We start from the raw sequence: 20689 nt of genomic DNA on the forward strand, positions 1-20689 counted from the left end.
GACAAAGAGTGGTTCTCGGGGATCAGCTGTCCCAAAGGCACCCACTGGTTTGTGGAGTGCCCCAAGGGGTGGTGCTCTCCTCAGTGTTATTTAACATCTATATGCGCCCCCTTGCCCAGATTGCCCGGAGGCATGGGCCAGGGTGTCACCAATATGTGGATGACACCCAGCTATATCTGATGTTGGGCGGCCAGTCTGACTCTACCCTGGAAGATTTGGACAGTGTTACAAGCCGTGGCGGGTTGGCTTAGACTAAGCCAATTGAAATAGAATCCAATGAAGACAGACATCCTGTGCCTGAGTTAGAGGGGACCAGGGTTAGGGATCCCACTACTGGCCTTCGAGGGGGCGCCATTGGTGCCAGCACCAAGGGTCAGGAGTTTGGGAGTGCTACTGGATGCCTCCTTAACAATGGAGGCCCAGGTAGCAGCCACTGCCAAGGCAGCCTTTTACCATCTTCGGCTGATTAGGCAGCTGGTTCTCTTCCTTGAATGCAATGATCTGGCAACAGTGATCCATGCGATAGTCACCTCGAGATTGGATTACTGTAATGCCCTCTACATGGGGCTGCCCTTGTCGCAAATCCGGAAAATGCAGCTGATGCAAAACGCTGTGGTCAGGCTGTTGATGGGAATCCCAATTCGGGACCACATCCAACCTGTGCTAAGGATGCTGCACTGGCTACCTATAGCATACTGAGTCTGCTTCAAGGTGCTGGTTTTAACCTTTAAAGCCCTTTATGGCCAAGGTCCTGCATACTTAAGGGACCGCCTTTCCCCATATGTACCCCAAAGCTTTCCCCATATGTACCCCAAAGAAGAAGAAGAAGAAGAAGAAGAAGAAGAAGAAGAAGAAGAAGAAGAAGAAGAAGAAGAAGAAGAAGAAGAAGAAGAAGAAGAAGAAGAAGGCCCTGGCCCTAACATTAGCACTAACCTAGTGGTTAAGATGCTGAACTGCAGGCTGTGGAAGGTCAGTAGTTCAGCAGTTCGAGACCCGAGTGCCGCATGACGGAGTGAGCTCCTGTCTCTAGTCCAGCTCCTGCCAACCTAGCAGTTCGAAAGCAAGACATTAAAAGTAGATAAATAGGTACCACTTCAGTGGGAAGGTAACAGCGTTCCATGCACCTTGGTGTTTAGTCATGCCGGCCACATGACCACGGAAATGTCTTCAGACAGTGCTGGCTCTTTGGCTTTGAAACGGAGATGAGCACCGCAACCCTAGAGTCGGATTCGACTGGCCTTTGAGCAAGGGAACTTTTACCTTTAATAACTAACAGCCTGGCAAGAACTCAGTCTATGTGGCAGCTGATTATTTGGATGCCAAGAGAACACCACCACCATTTACCAGCACTTATGTTTCCAGCACTTATGATTTTATGCTGTGTGTTTTATTTAAATTTTGTGTTTTGATCATATCCTGTTGTTTTGTATATATACACATATATATGTTCTGTAAGCTGCCCTGAGCCTCCCTGTGCAGGGAGGGCGGGATATATATTAAATAAATAATAATAAAAAACAAATAAGTTACCAGTCCATACATATGGATAGAGGGTGAGCAGGAAATCAGCATAAGCCTAATACATGGTGTTTAACAGACGCAAGGACAAAACTGGAATAAACAAGCTTAATTAAGGGTCATGACTGTAAAGCCAAGGTGCTCCCAGCACCAATGAAAAGTGCGAGTTCGGAGTGAGAATAAAAGAACGTTGTTCCCAGTGCTCACCCGCCCCCAAACCCAACGGCATAGTCTCGTATAAGCAAGGTTTCATGGGTGCCCCATCCATTTGGGTGAAAATTAAAGGGGACTTCAACTTTTTTATTCCTGCTTCCAGCCCCGACACCACAGTCGAGCTAATTAAGTCTCTCCCACACCCGGAGTCAATGAGCGCTTTGACACGCACATGAGTCCCCCTCAATGGGTTCATTAACAATACCGTTAAAAAGAACAGCGAAGGGGGTTCGCTCACCACTTTTGGCGCTTCAGAAGAAGGGTCCTGCCGCTGTGCGCCGTTTACAGCAGGACCTGGTCGTTTCCCGCCTGCTCCAATTCCGAGCCGCTGGATTCCCCCTCCTCCTCTTCAGGGGATGCTTGCAGGGCCTTAGCAAATTTCGGTTTTCCCATCGAAGGTCGCCTCCAGGAGATCCTTCGGCCGCGCTCTTCCCGATAGCATACCGGATTCATTTCAAGGTGCTGGTTCTGACCTTTAAAGCCCTCTGTGGTCTGGGGCCTGCCTACCTGAGGGGCCGCCTTTTCCTGTATGTTCCCCAGAGAGCACTGAGGTCGGGGTCTCGAAACCACTTGACCCTCCCTGGACTGAAAGATGCCAGACTGGCCTCTACCAGGGCCAGGGCCTTTTCAATAGCAGCTCCATACTGGTGGAATGAGCTCCTGGAAGATACTAGGGCCCTGCGGGACCTTTGACAGTTCCATAGGGCCTGGAAAATGGAGCTCTTCCACCAGGCATTCGATTAGGAGCCGCTACCAACTGAACTGGGGCAAGGCCCTTTATGTTAACAGCAACAGCCTGTGATACCAACTGCTATGGCCTTGGGCCGTATTTCGTTGTTACCATCGTATCATGGCCTACAGGGATCAGGAGGCAATGCTACCACCACCAGCATATTATTTGCACTTATTTAAATGTGTTCCTTGTTAGATTATGTACATAGTTTTATGATTCTGCATCGTGTTGATGCATTGCTATTTTAATGTATTTTTAAAAATTTACTGTAAGCCACCCTGCGCCTGCCTCGGCAGGGAGGGTGGGATACAAATTGAAATAAATAAATAAATAAAGCTGTGTTGTGATGATGGAGCAGTGAGGATGTAGTCACACTCATAAATCCAGTGTTGGTTGTTAACATTCTTCTGCCAGGAGACATTCAGCCTACCCAAGTGCTGGCTGATATGAATGGGAGGTCCTCCTTACCTTGGGATCCTGGTCATCCTTAGAATTTTTTCTTCCCTTCAGGTGTCATAACACTCCAACTGGAGCCCTTCCAACAATTTAAGAATTAGTATCATATGTTGTAACTGACTCCTTTTCTTTCCTCTCCACTCCCTTTTTGTGATTTCCTTGCAGTGTAAAAATCTTTCAATGTTTTTTCTCTAATAAAGGCTGCAGAGACAAATATTAGTCATCCTATATAATTTTCTCTGTTGAGTCAAAATCTATTTTTAGCAGTGGAGAAAATATATACATCTATCGATTCTGTTCTGGAAAAAAGAGTGTTGCTTGTCATCTTTGTGACTGAATCCCCTCCACACATCATAGAATCAAAGAGTTGGAAGGGACCTCCAGGGTTATCTAGTCCAACCCCCTGCACAATGCAGGAAATTCAGAAATACTTGGTCCCCATATCCCAGTGACCACTGTTCCACGCCCAGAAGATGACAAAAAACCTCCAGGATCTCCAGCCAAATTGGCCTGGTGAAAAATTACTTCCTGATCCCAAAGTGACATTCAGCATTTCCCTGGGCTTGTAAGAAAAGGCCACAAGAACTAAGCACTGATGCAACCCTTCCTGCCCTCATGATCTGCATAAGTTCACAGAACCAGCATTGTTGTCGGCCTTCTAGCCTCTGTTTGAAAACCTCCAAAGAAGGAGAGCCCACCAGCTCCCAAGGAACTGCTCTGTCAGGAAGTTCTTTCTAATGTTTAGCTGAAAACTCTTCTGATTTAATTTCAACCCCTTGGTTCTGGTCCAGTCTTCTGGGGCAACAGAAAACAACTCTGTACCATCCTCTATATGCATAAATGTGATATCATGCTGCATGAATGTGATATTGCAAGTCACAGATAAGCTGGCTTGAAATGATTTATATTACATGAGCATAGAAAGTTTTTTTGGTTTATGTATTTCAGTATTATAATATGCCCCAACCCACATAGTTTCATATTATTATGTGGAATTACAAGCATTGATTTAAGGATTTAAATGCAAAAACAATTGACAAATTTCTTTTGCATGTAGATTGCTCTTATTCAAAGCAATTTTAAGTTGATAATACAAAGTATTGCTGTATTCCATTAAAGGTTATTAGAGCTGCTGTATAAACTGTAATACACATTAGCTGGACTTTTACCATGTTTTCAAATCTAAATTGTGTGAGGGACAGTTTAAATGAGTTTCAGATAGTGAGATGTTGAGTTCACTGAATAAATGCTTTGCTACTACTTCAGTAAATGTAGTAAGGACAGCTCTTACTAGTTTCATATGAACATTTTGGAAATAGTCTGATCAGTTTCCAGCTATTAAAAAAGAACAGTCCTGAAGCTGCTATACTAGTATTGTGCTGAACACAGTACACCATTTTATACATTTATTACATTTTATAGAAGTAATTTTACAAAGCTGATATATGGAGGGCTGGACAAATAATTGGTCTGTCTACTATCACTGCTTTTATTCCTGGATCTAGAGACCCTTATCATTACAACTCTTTTATAATTCTTTCCAGTTTTCCTTTTATTCTCAATATTTTCCTAGTTCTTGGTTCAATGTAGTAAGAGCAAGGGAAATCAAACTACAAGATAATTTTAAACATATATGGCATTATCAAAGCTTGTGAGGCAAAAATTAAAATAACCTGTTAACTAAGTACATGATAAAGCCTTTGTCTAAAACATAGTATGTAATTTAACAATGTGTTGTTTTCTCTTAGGTTTCCTATGCCCGTCCAAGTTCAGCATCAATCAGAGATGCTAACCTTTATGTCAGCGGCCTTCCAAAAACGATGACCCAGAAAGAGCTAGAGCAGCTTTTCTCGCAATATGGGCGCATCATCACCTCACGAATTCTGGTTGATCAAGTCACAGGTTGAAAAAGATTTTCTTAGTTTACATGTTTTTTAAACCTTATGAAACCTTAATTTATTCCTTGCATCTCGGATTCATTGATGTTGAATCTACATGATCCTAATAGTTTCTGAAATGTAAAATTAAAGGCAACTGAACATTCCAGTTTACTGATAGAAGGAAATAATCCATCAACAACAATGATTTCCAAATAGTATGTTGGCGACTGACGAGTGGAACTGAGGAAGCCTTATGAAATGTGCTGTGGAACTGTTACAAGTTAAGGGTTTGTTTTGGGGGGCAGGTGGAAATCAATATGTGAATTTGCTTATGAGAATATTTTATATTGTGAATGTATATGAATAAAAGCCCTGTCCTGGCTAGTCTAGGCTAGCCTGATATCATCAGATATCCAAAGTTAAACAGGGTTAGCCATTGTCAGTGTTTGGATGGGAGACCGCCAAGGAATGCAGAGGCACGCAATGGCAAACCACCTCTGAATGTCTCTTGCCTTGAAAACCCTACAAGTTTGCCATAAATCAGCTGAAACTTGATGGTAAAAAAAAAGAAGAGGAATAAAAGCATTTACATGTTTTCACATTCTTTGTAACTTATAAAATTATGAATGCAGTTTCATAGAAAGAGGTATTAGGATTGTAATAGATTTCCTTCAGGATCACTGTATTGAGCTAGGCATGATACATACATCCTGAGAAGCTTTTTCTTTTTTCCTTTGCTTAGTTAATGCAGTATTCTTTTCCTAGGTGTTTCTCGAGGTGTGGGATTTATCCGTTTTGATAAGAGAATAGAAGCAGAAGAAGCCATAAAGGGACTTAATGGCCAGAAGCCTAGTGGTGCTACAGAACCGATTACTGTGAAGTTTGCTAACAACCCCAGTCAGAAAACAAGCCAAGCCCTCCTTTCCCAATTGTACCAGTCTCCCAACAGACGCTACCCTGGACCTCTCCACCACCAAGCTCAGAGATTCAGGTAACTATCTCCAAAAGAATGTATATTCTGATTATCATCATTCATCTCAATGGTTTTGCTGAAAAGCAAGTCCCTGGGTATTCTTTCACTGTGTCTGGGATGGTCCACTTCTTACCTGTAGCAAGTTAATTAAGTGACAGATCAGTTGTTTAGGATAATAGGATAATTAGTTTCATGTCAAATAATATTAAATTGATTTAATGCCATGTGAATCCACATAAAAGTTAAGAACAATTTTGTTGTATTGTTAATTTTTTATTTAGAGTAATAGGATTTTAAAGCATACAAAAGCTGGATGCATCTGAATATTGTGACAAGGCTGATAGATCCAGGCCCCTATCCAGAAGTGCGGCAGAAAGCTGTGAGCTTGCAGAGTCACTCACCCCAGGATGTTACCACCTATCAGACCTGGAAACAGAAGCTTGTTACACAAATGGAAGGTGAAGGAAGCATGGGACTCGGTCCTTCCACTGTCCTGCTATTTAACTGGCATAGTCAGAGCAGAGAGTACTGACCTCTTTCCCCCCCAAGACTGGTTCACACATGGAGGTCCATTGGGTTATAAAGAGGTAGCAAAGCCCTGAGTGGGTATAACTGGCTGCACCATGAAACTGCAGGCGATAGTTTCTAACATTAAATGTTGAACAAAATAAATATTAAAATAAATCCATGCAAATTTTAAAAACTTAATACAGCAGGGAGCAACGTTCTGCCTACTCGTTTGCTTGCCCTGCTGGTTCCCTTTTTGCACAGAATGTTCATCATAGAGGAACATTTCACAATATAATCTGTGTTTCACTTGCAGTCCATTTTACTGCCTCCAGTCGTTACCAGCTTATTCCCCTGCATATGTGAACCAGACCTCAGCTAATAGAAAGGCTGTGCTCATGAACTCTGGTTACATTTTGTTATGGAAATTTGTTTCCACACTTGGATTTGATTAGGGTGACAGGGAACCTGGGTGCACTTGCTTATGTCCATTTGCATCAAACTCTTGGTTTAATTATGTTTTAATTAGCTTCTGGGATAAATATTTATGTATGGTGCATTTTATGTATGTCAGTGCAACTCACTTTCTAGCAACACTTGGATGCTTCTGTATTTTGAATGCAATACTTGCAATATATAAAATTTTGAATAAATTATTCAGAAAATGCCATAGAATTTAAAATCTGTCCATAGCATAAGAACATAAGAACATAAGAGATGCCAATGTTGGATCAGGCCAAGGCCCATCCAGTCCAACACTCTGTATCACACAGTGGCCAGAAATACCAGTGCTATCAGGAGGTCCACCAGTGGGGCCAGGACATTAGAAGCCATCCCACTGTTGACCCCCCCAAGCACCAAGATGACAGAGCATCACTTGCCCCAGAGTCCCTATCTATACCTTGTGGCTAATAGCCACTGATGGACCTCTGTTCCATATGCTTATCTAATTCCCTTTTGAAGCCGTCTATGCTTGTAGCTGCCACCACTTCCTGTGGCAGTGAATTCCAAGTGTTAATCACTCTTTGGGTGAAGAAGTACTTCCTTTTATCCATTCTAACCCGACCGCTCAGCAATTTCATGGAGTGCCCACGAGTTCTTGTATTGTGAGAAAGGGAGAAAAGTACCTCTTTCTCTACCTGCTCTTTCCCATGCATAATCTTATAAACCTCAATCATGTCACCCCTCAGTCATCATTTCTCCAAGCTAAAGAGCCCTAAGCGCCTTAACCTTTCCTCATAGGGAAAGTGTTCCAACCCTTTTATCATTCGAGTTGCCCTTTTCTGCACTTTTTCCAAAGCTATAATATCCTTTTTAAGGTGTGGTGCCCAGAACTGCACACAGTATTCCAAATGAGGTCTCACCATTGATTTATATAGGGGCATTATTATATTGGCTGATCTGTTTTCAATACCCTTCCTAATAATCCCCAGCATAGCATTGGCCTTCTTTATTGCAGTCACACACTGTCTCGACATTTTCAGTGAGTTATCTACTACAACTCCAAGATCTCTCTCTTGATCAGTCTCTGCCAGTTCAGACCCCATCAACGTGTATTTATAGTTAGGATTTTTGGCTCCAATGTGCATCACCTTGCACTTGGCCACATTGAACCCCATTTGCCATGTTGACGCCCACTCGCCCATCCTTGACAGATCCCCTTGGAGTGCCTCACAATCCTCACTGGTTTTCACCACCCTGAACAACTTCGTATCATCCGCAAATTTAGCCACTTCACTGCTTACTCCCATCTCCAAATCATTAATGAACAAGTTAAAAAGCAGTGGACCAAGTACTGATCCCTGCGGTACCCCACTGCTTACCACCCTCCACTGAGAAAATTGCCCATTTATACTCACTCTCTGTTTTCTATTAATTAGCCAGTTTTTGATCCATAAAAGGACTTGTCCTTCTATCCCATGATTTTTGAGCTTACTTAGGAGCCTTTGATGAGGAACTTTATCAAAAGCTTTCTGGAAGTCAAGGTAAATAATATCTATTGGATCCCTCTTGTCCACATGTTTGTTCACCCCCTCAAAGAACATTAACAGGTTAGTGAGACAAGATCTTCCCTTACAGAACCCATGTTGAGTCTGCCTCAATAGGTTTTGTTCATCTATGTGCCTACTAATTCTTTCCTTAATAATGGTTTCCACCAATTTACCCGGTATCGACGTCAGACGGACTGGCCTGTAATTTCCCGGATCTCCTCTGGAACCCTTTTTAAAGATGGGAGTGACATTAGCTACCTTCCAATCCTCAGGAATGGAGGCAGATTTTAAGGAAAGATTACATATCTTTGTCAGGAGATCTACAAGTTCACATTTGAGTTCTTTCAGAACTCTCGGATGTATGCCATCTGGGCCTGGTGATTTATCAGTTTTTAAGTTGTCTATCAGTTTTAGGACCTCCTCTCTCGTCACCTCAATCTGACTCAGGTCTTTCAACACCCCTCCCGAACTCAGCGGCTCTGGAGTGGGCAAGCACCTCTCATCTTCCACAGTGAAGACGGAGGCAAAAAATGCATTTAGCTTCTCAGCCATTTCCCTATCATCCTTCAGTACTCCTTTTACCCCTTGGTCATCCAAGGGCCCCACTGCCTCCCTGGCTGGTTTCCTGCTTCTAATGTATTTGAAGAAAGTTTTATTGTTGGTCTTTACATTTTTTGCTATATTTTTTGCAATTCTTGGTTCACTTGATAAAGGTATGATACACATAATAGTTTTAATGGTTCTTTTTTTTTCCAAACAAGCCATTCTTTTTTTGATATTTATTGCCCGAGAGATCATCCTTGTCTTTCAAAAAATTTTGAAAAAGGGATTCGTTGTATAATTTATTAATACAAAAATAGGCGTGTATTGAAAATTTGGGGAGACCTTTAATTGTCGTTAATGTTTTCTCGACATTCTATCAAGTTGAACTTTCTCAGGTTTTTGTTTGTTTTCTTAACAATTTGATTTCCAAAGACATTGAATCATATTCTATGATAGGCTTCAGAAATAAAAAGTAACTTCTCACTAACAAAGGCAAAATGTATGGTGTGAAGACACCTGAATTCTTAAACAGCTGCAGCTAGAATATTTTAAAGTGCATCTTTTACTGTGTAATTTTGTTTTCAGGTTTAATAGCAATGAATAGGTAAATCACTACAATTCTGACAGTTTCTCTGCAAAATAAAATCAAAAGTGGAAATCTTCTGAGCTGATTCAGATTTTTTGCTGGTGGTATTGTTATCTTTCTTTATTAACAGCACCCTCTGTTAAGAAACCTGGAGTAATTTTCAGCTAGTTGATCAACAAGCTCAATTTTATAATACTAAATGGCCACATAGAGGGAGAGAAATGTGGAGAATTCACTTATTAGAATTAGAAGGGCGTCAGTTTGATTGACTATATTTATTTATTTATTTATTTTATTCTTTGGATTTGTATCCCGCCCTCCCCGAATCTCTGTGATGATATATTGCATTTTGAAGTTGAGCCATTTCCAGGGTTGGTTGGACCACCAACCACTTATATTCTGTATTTGTATTTTTGAAGCCTTGTGGGACTCTGGAGCATCAATATCTCAGGCTGAAATTATAGCTCATATTCATCTGAAATGGTCCTATATACTCCAACATGAAATACAACAGGTGTTGGATAGTGAAACATTCCTTGAGGTTACGGAAAAAATTATTGTAGCACAAGATATTGAGGCTGCCCTGACACCTGGTGAGTTAATTAAATCCTTGAGGCCCTTCTTGACTAAGGATGTTAGAATATCAAATGGAAGAGGGCAATTTAAGAACAGTGAATACTCAAATATGAAAAAGCAATGAAGGCATGCCATTAGGGTGTACAAGCAGAGTCAGCTGCTTACTTAAGTCCTTTTTTGAGCTCCATAATAAATTTAAAAACCTACTCTAAGAAAAAAAAACTTGCTTCAAAGAGCTCACCTTGGCCTTAACTCAGAAAGACATGCTGAAATTTTGGGACATACTGGCAACTTCAGAAGTGAGAGTACATCATGAGATAGATTCTATATCTAAAGATTGCTGAGAAGAACACTTTTAAAAACTATTTCATGATCCAGCTCAGGAGGCAACATTCCCATGATAATGCCATCAGCTAATTCACCAGAGTGGCCACCTGTTACCTATTAGTGAAATATAATCTCTAATTTCTGCAACCAGGAATAATAAAGCCCCAGGTGAAAAATTTATTCCCTGTGACTGTCTGAAAGCTTTATAGAACTGGTGGGCACCTGTTTTAACCACCCTATTTATTATATAGATAGGTCTGGTAGGTTTTCCCAGGAACTGACCTCTTCTATTGTTGTGCCAATGTATAAAAGGAGCATACTGATCCAGCTAACTATGTGATTAGAAAACTCTATGCAAGACATCTACTGAAGCTGGAGACATGCATAAATGAAAATGACTCGTTAGCAGCACAGCAAATTGGATTTAGACAGGACCATTGCTTTCTGTTACAACATTTTATTAATAAATACTTGATCGGATTATCTAGGTGCATTTGGTTCCATCCCAAGATATCATTTGTGGACAAAATTAATTAATATGAACATCAATAATAGATTGGTAGAGCATGTTAAAAAGCCTTTATGTAGATACCAGTTTAAAGATCAGATTAGGTATTGATGGCCAACCGTCTCTCAGTTAAAACTCCAAAAGGGGTATGTCAGGGTTGTATCTTGGCCCCATTACTCTTTAATGTATACATAAATAATATGGTAGAATACCTGTCAGGATCTCATTTTTTTCCAGCAAGAGTAAGTGGAAAGACCATCTCAATTTTACTCTATACCAACAATACAATACTGATCTCTGATACCCAAATTGATCTCAAAAGGTTGCTGAAACAGTACAGCTCCTATTGTAAAACAAACCTGCTCAATGTAAATTATGATAAAACTAGAATCATGGTCTTTAGTGGAAGACAACATCATTACAAATGGACAATGGACGAGAAGCCATTAGAACAGGTGTCTAGCTTTAAGTATTTAGGGGTGGTGTTCCATCAGTTGGGCTCTTGGACAGCCCATATTGATTATGCTAAGCATAACCTTGAAAAGACTGCCCTTGGTATCCTTAGATTTTATAGGGAAAAAGGAGGTTGCCTGGTTTCTCCAACTTTAGAAATTTTTAAAATGAAATTACTGCCTGGGTTGCTTTATGGAGTAGAAATTTGGGCTCTGGAGATATCCAGTCCTTAGAAGTTGCTGATGTTGCATCCTGACTCGGGTTCAGAGGTTTAGTGCCTCTGAATGTGGAGGTTCCCTTCATTCACCATCACTAGTAGCCATTGATAGGCTTGTCTTCCATGAGTCTATCTAATCCCCTTTTAAAGCTGTTTTCTTGGGGGTCGCATAACTGAGGAGTATTGACTTTCATGTAGCCAAACTTTTAGTAAAGCAAAGATTGTTAGACTGGAGTGCCAAAACTGATGTTGGATTAGCAGGAATTTTGAGAACAACCCTCCTTTACAGGCAGTTATTTTCCTCTCCCCTGTTGCTTCCAGTGTACTTTACTGATATACTGAATTATGAGTATAGAAAGGCTTTCACTAATGTACACCTAGATACTCTACCACATGCAGTTTTAAAAGGTCGCTTCAATTGGATTCTCTACAGTGAGAGTTTGCTCCTGTGACTATAGGTTCATTAAGGACTTGTCCCATGTTGCAATCCAGTGCCCGAGATTTGAGGCTGAATGTAAAAGATTTTTGAGGACCATTATATCTCACTTCCCGGGAAGGTCAGATCAGGATAAATTAGTATTAGTGCGGGCAGATAAGAATAAATTTATTGCTTTTCGAATGGCAAGGTTTGGTGCTGCCATCACAAAGATAAAGGTGACGATGTATGGTTGACCTGCACACCAATTACTCTACTCTGGGTCATTAGCCATTTGGATTGTAAGGCAGTTTTATTTTGAGATATTTTAAATGATGGTTATGCATTTTAATCTTTCCTATGAAAATGTTTGGATTTTTTTCTGTTCTGTTTTATTTTGATTGAATCATTGTTGCTATGGCATATTCGCTGATGCAATAAACACAGAATTGACTGAAATGCTAACAGCACATGTAAAAAAGGCATTCATTTGTTGTGGAAGTACAGCAAGCTTTATAGCACTGATTGATTAGACCAGCTAGATGTACAGGAAATGATACTGAGAATTTCTTTTTTGAAAATGGAGCATTATTAATAAAGGTTCCATTGAGTGATCTTGCCATCTGTGATACATTAACCCAGAGACCCTCCTTCTCTTTTCAGGCTGGACAATTTGCTTAATATGGCCTATGGCGTAAAGAGGTAATTAGAATTCCACAGATTGCCAGATGTCCATGTTGGCACAGATTGGTGCCATATTTTTTTTGATTCACTAACTTTATTTTGTTTTTAATTCCTTCTTTTCCCACCAGCATGTCAATTGTTTTTCTGTCTTTTAGTTTGCACTTCAGTTGGGTTTTTTTTAACACCATGCACAAACATACATACAAACAAAAATAATGTGTGGATTTTTTCCCCACCTTTTCTTTTGTTACAGGTGGTTTAGGTGCAACAGGTACAAGCATTCCAATTTCTAAAGTGTCCTGTTAAAGGGTTTTAAATTTCACTTTATCAGAGTTTATTGTCATAGGGTTTATAATATAAAATTACCTCTGAAAATGTGACTAAAAACTTGCTAGCTGAAATTTTTAGGGAGATGTTTAGCCTCTCCTTTACTGAACTTCTTTAAAACTCCGTAACTGTGTGCACCTTAATCAGGCCTAAGTTTCCTTTTGTTACAGGTTTAACAAGCATTTCCAGTAATTTGCAACCTATTGTTTGTCTGATTTTAATTTTATGAAAGTTGCTTGCTCTGTTTTTGATTTAATTTTTTGGATTACTGGAAATTTGAAAGTACTGTCATAATGCATCAAAACATTACAGTAGTATGTCTTCTCTGTTAATAATTCAACTGCATCAGTGAAGGAGTTTGTAAAAATGTAGCCACTAAGGACCATTTTACACTGTTTAGAAACATATGTATGATAGCAGAGACCCTGCACAAACCTCTTACAAATGTTACAAGGGTGTCCATTGCTATGTGAACACATTTTGAATCCCGCGATCCTCCAACTTCCAGAAGGGTGAAGATATCACAGAAGTGTATGATGTCACAAACTAGGTGTGCACATGTCCCATATTACATGCTACATTGTGTGTATGGTGTGAATATGTAGATTCATTACTCCACAACCTATATAGTATTTCTGGATTGTAATATTATGTACTAGTCCTTTTGTAATGATTTAAAGTGGATTAACTATGCCCCACCTCACTGCAGCCATAGATTTTAGCACTATTTTAGATTTTTTCCTACACAACTTTTTCTAAAACATGTCCCAGAGTAAGAAGGGATAATTTAAGGCTGTTTATACGCAGTTCTCATCTGGCAAAATAAATCTCCTGGGACTGGGGGAGATGAAAGGGAGGGCAAGTGCTTAACCAGAAAGTAATTTTACTATCCTAACCAGGATATAGACTAGAACATGAGGAATCAGTATGGAAATGTAAAAGAGCAAGCAATTATATCCCAACTCACTTTGCACTATCCTAGTGTTCAGTTGTATTATCTTATGCTAAATTCCCAACTATGGTTACTTTTATTCAAATTATACTCCTCCCTACAAAGCCTAGTCAAGAGCAAACTAGTTGTCAATGGAAAAGGAGAAGGAGACAGGAGAACCTGGAGGGATGAATTCCAGAAACGGAAGAAAGTATGTGCAAGGAGGGTAGGGATCAGACTACTCATCTTCACAAGACAGGTCCAGTGTTTTAATGTTTATGGTGCTGAAAGAAGGTTCTGAGGTGGAACCTACTACAAATATGGAACACTTGTTATGCCTTTTTATGTAACCCACACTGATGTGTTAAACTACCCAAAATAATAGAAGCAGCATCTGTACCTTTAAGAAATGAATGCCCTCTGCATTGGCTATTGTGGGAATTGCTAGGCAACCACAATAGTATTGCCAGCCTTTAAATCTTGGTTTCTGTCAGTAGAAGGCAGGGGGAGGGGAGGGCCTTTTCCAAAGCTGTTTTGGTCTTTGAGGAAAGACTTACTAGGGCCAGGCCTGGCAGCAACCACCAGGCAACTAGATACCATGCAACTTGCATGACTCACCCAGGACTGGCTGTTCATCCGTTCACAAAACCCATTGTGATATAGTAAGTTAGAGTTTCAGACTAGGATCTGAGGACCCAGGTGCATATCACCAGTCTGCCATGAAAGTTCATTGCGTGACTTTTTGGGCAGTTACACATTTCCAACCTAATCTACCTCACAGAGTTGCTGTGAGGATTAAATGGAGGCGCCAACTGCTTTGGGTCCGCATTTTGGGGGAAGATTGGGTATAAGTGAAATAAATTTTTAAAAGTAGTTCAAGATGGGAGGGGGCAGATAAAAGGTGGGTGGGTGGGTGGTAAGGAGAAAAAGAAGCAGGGAAAGATTTCCCAGGAGAGGGAAAGAGGAAATAGTGTGGGGAGGGAGATATGAGGGAAAGTGAGGTGTCCCCTGTAAGTCTTGGCAGGTCCCCCACCATGCAATTGGTTAGGGCTTGGCAGCCAGCACTGCACAATTAGATCCCAGCCCACTGGCTGGCACTGTACAACTGAGCCATAGTTTCCCCAAATACAGACTGATGGGGAGGGAAAGCTGAAGGCAGAGGAATACATAAAGGTAGGTTGGCTGGTGGGTGGGAAGGAGAAACGAAAGCAGGAAAACAGGAGAGGCTATGAGGCTTTCAAGGAAAGGAAAGAGGAAACAGTGGAAATAGCAGAAATAGTGGGGAATAGTGAGAACAGCAATAATTAGATGCTCCCTGAAAATACTTGTAGGTCCTTCCACTTATTATGCATCTAATTCTGAACTGTACCATAGAGCATAGATCAACAGATCCACAAAACGGAGCTAGAGAGAGACTTCTTTACAAACCTGAATAAAGTGCCAAGTTTACAGAAAAATCTTACCCCTCAAAATCTGAGGATTAACCCCCCCCCCAAATAATAGAAACAACAACTGTAAGAAAAGAATTCCCACTATGGTCTTACCATTTTGCAGTTTGCTAGGCAACTACAACTATATTGCTGAGCCTTCCAACCATTGGTTTCTGTAAAGCAAAGCTATGGAGGACAAAACAGCCTTGGAAAGGATACTGACCTGTGTCCTTCTTGCATGCTGGATGGACAAGAATTCACCAGGGGCAGGATTGGTGAAGACCACTGGATACTCATTGGCAACACCACCTAGCCCAGCAGCCATCATGCAACTTGGCCTGGCTCAGTAGCCACTGCACAGCTGGGCTTAGCCAGCACTGGCAACCTCTGTGAAACTCAGTCAGATTTCTTTCGCTGAGAAGCTGCCAGGGGGAGGGAATGAGGGAAAGCTGAAGATGGGAGCAGATAAAGGTAGGTTGTCTGGTGAGTAGAAAGAAAAGAAGGAAGCAGGAAATGGGGAGAGGCTATGGAGGCTGCCAGGGAAAGGAAAGAGGAAATAGGGAGGGAAAGAGATACAGAGGAAATTGAGATGCCCCTGCGAGTCTTTACATGTCCCCTGCTTGTACATTAATATTTCACATTACACATTTGGATGGATAGAAGTTGTAATCTATCATATACCTTTCATTTCAACTAAATAGGTTGTGCGTGCAAGTATGTGCACATTCACACAAACATTCCTTTTGTGCCATTTTGCTCACAAGGAAGAGTGTGTAGTGATATATTCACTTTGAACCATTTTTGTTGTATTTAGTAATGAAGAAACAAATATACAAATGATAATTTTTTACTGAATCAGAGGTTTGCAGAAGTTGGATGTTAACATGGTACTAAAGTATTTAGCTGCAGCCTAATCAGATAAAAACACTACTAGATTTCAGCACAAAGGAGAGTTCCTTTGATTATAAAGTGCTCTGAAGTTTGACCAGATGATCCAAGGCCAGTGCTGAGACACCCAGTTCCAGTGGTTTTAAGAGTAGCAGTTGTGGCTTCTGGGGCATTTAGCAGCAGTTATATAACTGAAGTTGTAATAGAATGTGTGTTCACTACAGAAGAGTATGTACAAGCTGGATTTTTATCTGAGTTTTGTTATTTTATGTAAATTGTACTTGAAAATTGTTGTCTATATATTCGTCCTCTTTTTTCCTCTCCCCCCCCCTTTGTTAACCTGATAGGTTTTCCCCAATCACAATTGATGGGATGACCAGCCTTGTGGGAATGAATATTCCTGGCCATACTGGGACTGGATGGTGCATCTTTGTCTACAACTTATCACCTGACTCAGATGAAAGTGTGCTGTGGCAGCTGTTTGGCCCCTTTGGAGCAGTCAATAATGTCAAGGTGATCCGTGATTTCAACACCAACAAGTGCAAGGGATTTGGCTTTGTCACCATGACCAACTATGATGAAGCCGCCATGGCAATTGCCAGCCTTAATGGATACCGCTTAGGAGACAGAGTATTGCAAGTTTCCTTTAAAACCAACAAAACCCATAAATCCTGAATTTCATATCCTTAATAATAATTATTATAAATAAATATATATATTTATAATATATATACGAACAAAACAAAAAAAAACTCTTGAAGGCTTATACTCAACCATGGACTTTTATAAGCCAGTGTTGCCTAAGTATTAAAACATTGGATATCCTGTGAACAGGAAAGGATTTTATAATGCTTAGAAAAACAAACAAACCTTTGATGCATTGAATGTTCTTTCATAGCTGTCGTTGTTGAATATAATATACATAGATAACAATGTGCAGGGATTTTTACCCGGCCAGCTGGTTTTACTACCTTCCTTGAAGGTGGGACTTTTTAAGATGACCATTCACTCATTTGAAAAAAAAAATTGAAAACCTAAAACCATTTTTACAAACTAATGGGATTAGCAGATTTTGCTCTTTTTTCCAAAAAGTTTAATCCAATCAGATTGGTAAACCCCCATCCTAAATTAAAGAGGAACAATAAAAACTGCAAAACAAAAAGCATAATTTTGCAACTTTTTTATTTTTTCCTTTTTTAAAAATATCATGTGAACTAAACAGTCTTCTGTTAGGGATAGGGTAAAAGGGGGAATACCTGATGACAAAACAGTTTAAATAACATTAACAATGTTGCCAAAGAGGTGGTCTCTTTGCTGAAAATGGGTTTCAAGAAAAATCTATTTTTATAAAATATAAAGAATTTTTACAAGAGAATCTGGATTTGAGAAAAATATTTTGACTGGCTAATTTAGGGGGAAATTGACAACTTTGTCATGTTCATACTGCACTGGTAACTTTTTAGAGATCAAGATGTGTGTTTTAAACTGGAATTAAGTAGATTGTTTTTTGAAGGATGGATTACAAACAGATGATCTTCGTATCTTTTCATAGCATGTAATAAAAATATTAAATATAGAATGGGAGAGTGTTCTTCCCAGGCACACAGTTACCCACAGTCAAAACCCAAAAGCAAGGAGATGAGTTGCAGGATGGTTTTTCTTTAAGTCATCAGTATGGGATATCAGCAGAACAAAAGTTTTGGGAAAAATTAATTTTAATCAAAAACTTCCTTTGTTCAAGCAGTAGGTGCTACAAAATTATTTACATATCTTAGTATCATAGTTAAATGTAAAGTGTTTAGACAAAAAAGTACATTTGCTTTAAATTTGTTAAGAATTTTCAGATTCACTTTCTAGCCCATCCTGATATAAATCGGGCTATGTTGGCACATTTGAAACACTCTTTATGTTGCTTGAAACACGTATTTATTTAATTGCTGATGTGATGCATATGCCAAAATCAAATATTGCTAGTTTGGCTAGTCTACTTATTTGTTTACTTAAACTATGGGAAGAAGCATATTACTGTCATTTTGTTGTGTGTGTATGTGTATATATAATATAAATATATATATATATAAAGGGTTTTTTTTCTTTTGGTTAACTTATTCTAAGTTGTAACACTTTGCTAGTTTTGTTTGTATATGTCCTAAAATGTTTTCTTATGATACTTGAGTGGCAAAAGGTATCAAGGTAACTTGTGTAGAAATATTGTTTGATATATTGTCATGTTTGTTGTGAATATTTTTTTCTTACTGCACAGTAGAAAAAAATAAATGGGTCTTTTTTTTTAAATGTAATTCAGATTGGGGGAAAACAGAGCTAAGGGAACAAAATGACTGAGGGAGTGCTCTCCCATGTCTGGTGCACTGATCCTTTTCGTATGTTTGTGCTTTGTATGGTAATATATTTAAAACAAGAAAGGTCATGCTCTTCCCTGAGTACTAGAAACAGTTACTCGCTATGCATAAACTAGTTGATAGTTAAATTTGCTACTGCTTTTCTTGTCTTGTTATATAAAATCTTTTCAATACCAGTTTAGTCTTAATGGTAATAAAACGTTATGGTTCTTTATAACTTGTGCTTATTTTGTGCATTTTTTCCCCATGCTATACCCACTAACTGCATGTAAACCAAGTACTATTTTTTCACACTAAAGAAGAAAACATTTTATAGCAAATCATTGATTTAAAATCAAAGGCCGCATCTAACTTCCATCTGTTCATTTATGTTTTACATGAGTTTCAAACAAAAAAGAGAATACCCTCATTCTGTGTTTGGGGGAAACCTTTTTACATCGTCTGTGAATGAGCACAGTTGACAGGGAAATTTTTGATGCAATTTCTAAGCATTAGTGGGGAAGGCATGTCAGAATCTTTTCTCTACAATACCTTTAACGATCTGAAATTTAAAAAATAATATTTCTTAGGACTGGGCAGTTGTATATTTTAGTTACAATGTATGACTTCATGTTTAACTTGCTAGTTTAGATCACTTCTGAGGGAAAGTATTGTAAAAAAAATTCATAACTTCATTGTGTTTGAATTATTTGTATTTAAATTGTCCAGACAATAAATGAAAGTGTGTAGAATGGCTATGGACTTGCCATATTTTTAGATGTGTTCAGATGTCTTCATAAAAGCAGCTACCGCATGTGGTTAAATACTCTCTTATTTTGCAATCTTGCTTTTAATTCAGATACTGCTTGTTCCCAATTTCTCCATGTATGCAGCTAGCAGTATATGTACATATTTTCCCACTATAACCATGGCCAATAGGGGTTCAGGACAGTCCCCAAACCGAGCAAAAAATGTCCCGGGCATGAACCTAAAATATTCAGTTCAGAACAGTCCCCAAACCGAGCAAAAAATGTCCCGAACTGGCCAGTTCAGATTCTCCTTCCTCTGGGAGAAAGGGGGGATAACCCACAAAGAGTTAAATGGTTGGCATTTTGCTTCTCCCTGCTTCAAAACTGACAGGTTTAATGGCTCACAGCCATTTAAACCTAACAGCTGACAGGTGGACCCACCCTGCTGTTAGGTTTAAATGGCTGGCAGCTGTTAGACTGTGAGCCATTTCACTCAAAGCAGGGGGAAGCAAAACAGATTGGTGAAAGGGGACCCACACTGCTCAGCTGTTAGGTTTACATGGCCCAAACAGCTGAACTGGACATAAGTCCAGTAAATGTTCAGGGAAGGTTCCTTCCCTGAACATTAGTTCAGGGGCTCTGAACAGGGCCAAATTCGTGCCAAATTTTGGCTCATGAACCAGTTCATGCCTATCCCTACTGACCAAGAGGCTAATCTAAATAGACAAGATTCAACTTGCTATCACACTTTTTCTCTGATTCTTAAAAGCTGTGCCAATGAATCTTTGAGAACTGAGTTCTCAAGTCTTTGCTGTCTAGGCTGAGCTTTGTTGTTGAAACTGTCCCACGCAGTATTGAGAAGTGGACTCTGTATCTCTCTTGCTATTTCAAAACAGAAAGGCAAGACATCCCATTCAGCAGCTATAGGATTACCTGGCTTCAGTTTCTTGAATGATCAGGAATAATTTGGCAGGAAATACTGTCACATGGTCCAAAAGTTAGAAACAAATACCATAGAGTAACTGCTGGGCATAAAACTGTTAAAGTTGCCAGTTCTACTTTTGTCATTTTAGAAGAGTAGGAAAGAAGACCTGTCAAAAAGTGAGGTTGGTCTCACAGGAGAGCCCAAAATTACAGTCCTGTTGCTACTTATGAGTGAGATAGCCTAACCTGAAAGTGTATGTTAGCTTTTAGACAGTAATATATATCCACTCTTGTCCATTGTGATTAAGAAGCTTCCTTGCTGGTGGATTTTCGTGTATTTCCCTCTTCGAGACACTTCTAGGGTTTTGAATGGCACTGAAGAACTTCATTATATGATCAATGATTGTGGAGCAAGAATAAGGTTAACAGCACTACAGGATCTCTGTGAACTGTCAATAGGAGTACTGCGCTCTGATATACCATCTATCTAATTGATCGGTGATCTGAGGCTCAGGGTAGCG

General features: G+C 39.7%; 1 protein-coding gene across 1 annotated transcript in view; it reads left to right on the forward strand.

Annotated features, from left to right (window-relative positions):
• The window catches only part of ELAVL4 (ELAV like neuron-specific RNA binding protein 4), a 135869-nt gene extending 119038 nt beyond the window's left edge, over nucleotides 1–16831 (forward strand). Inside the window, exons 4-7 of the mRNA XM_015406285.1 lie at nucleotides 4669–4822; nucleotides 5566–5791; nucleotides 12560–12598; nucleotides 16504–16831. Coding sequence (XP_015261771.1) covers nucleotides 4669–4822; nucleotides 5566–5791; nucleotides 12560–12598; nucleotides 16504–16831 — 747 coding nt within the window. The remainder of the gene's footprint in view (nucleotides 1–4668; nucleotides 4823–5565; nucleotides 5792–12559; nucleotides 12599–16503) is intronic.
• The last annotated feature ends 3858 nt before the right edge of the window (nucleotides 16832–20689 follow it).

Source organism: Gekko japonicus, unplaced genomic scaffold (genome assembly GCF_001447785.1).
Source record: "Gekko japonicus isolate JY-2015 unplaced genomic scaffold, Gekko_japonicus_V1.1 scaffold1467, whole genome shotgun sequence".
NCBI lineage: Eukaryota > Metazoa > Chordata > Lepidosauria > Squamata > Gekkonidae > Gekko > Gekko japonicus.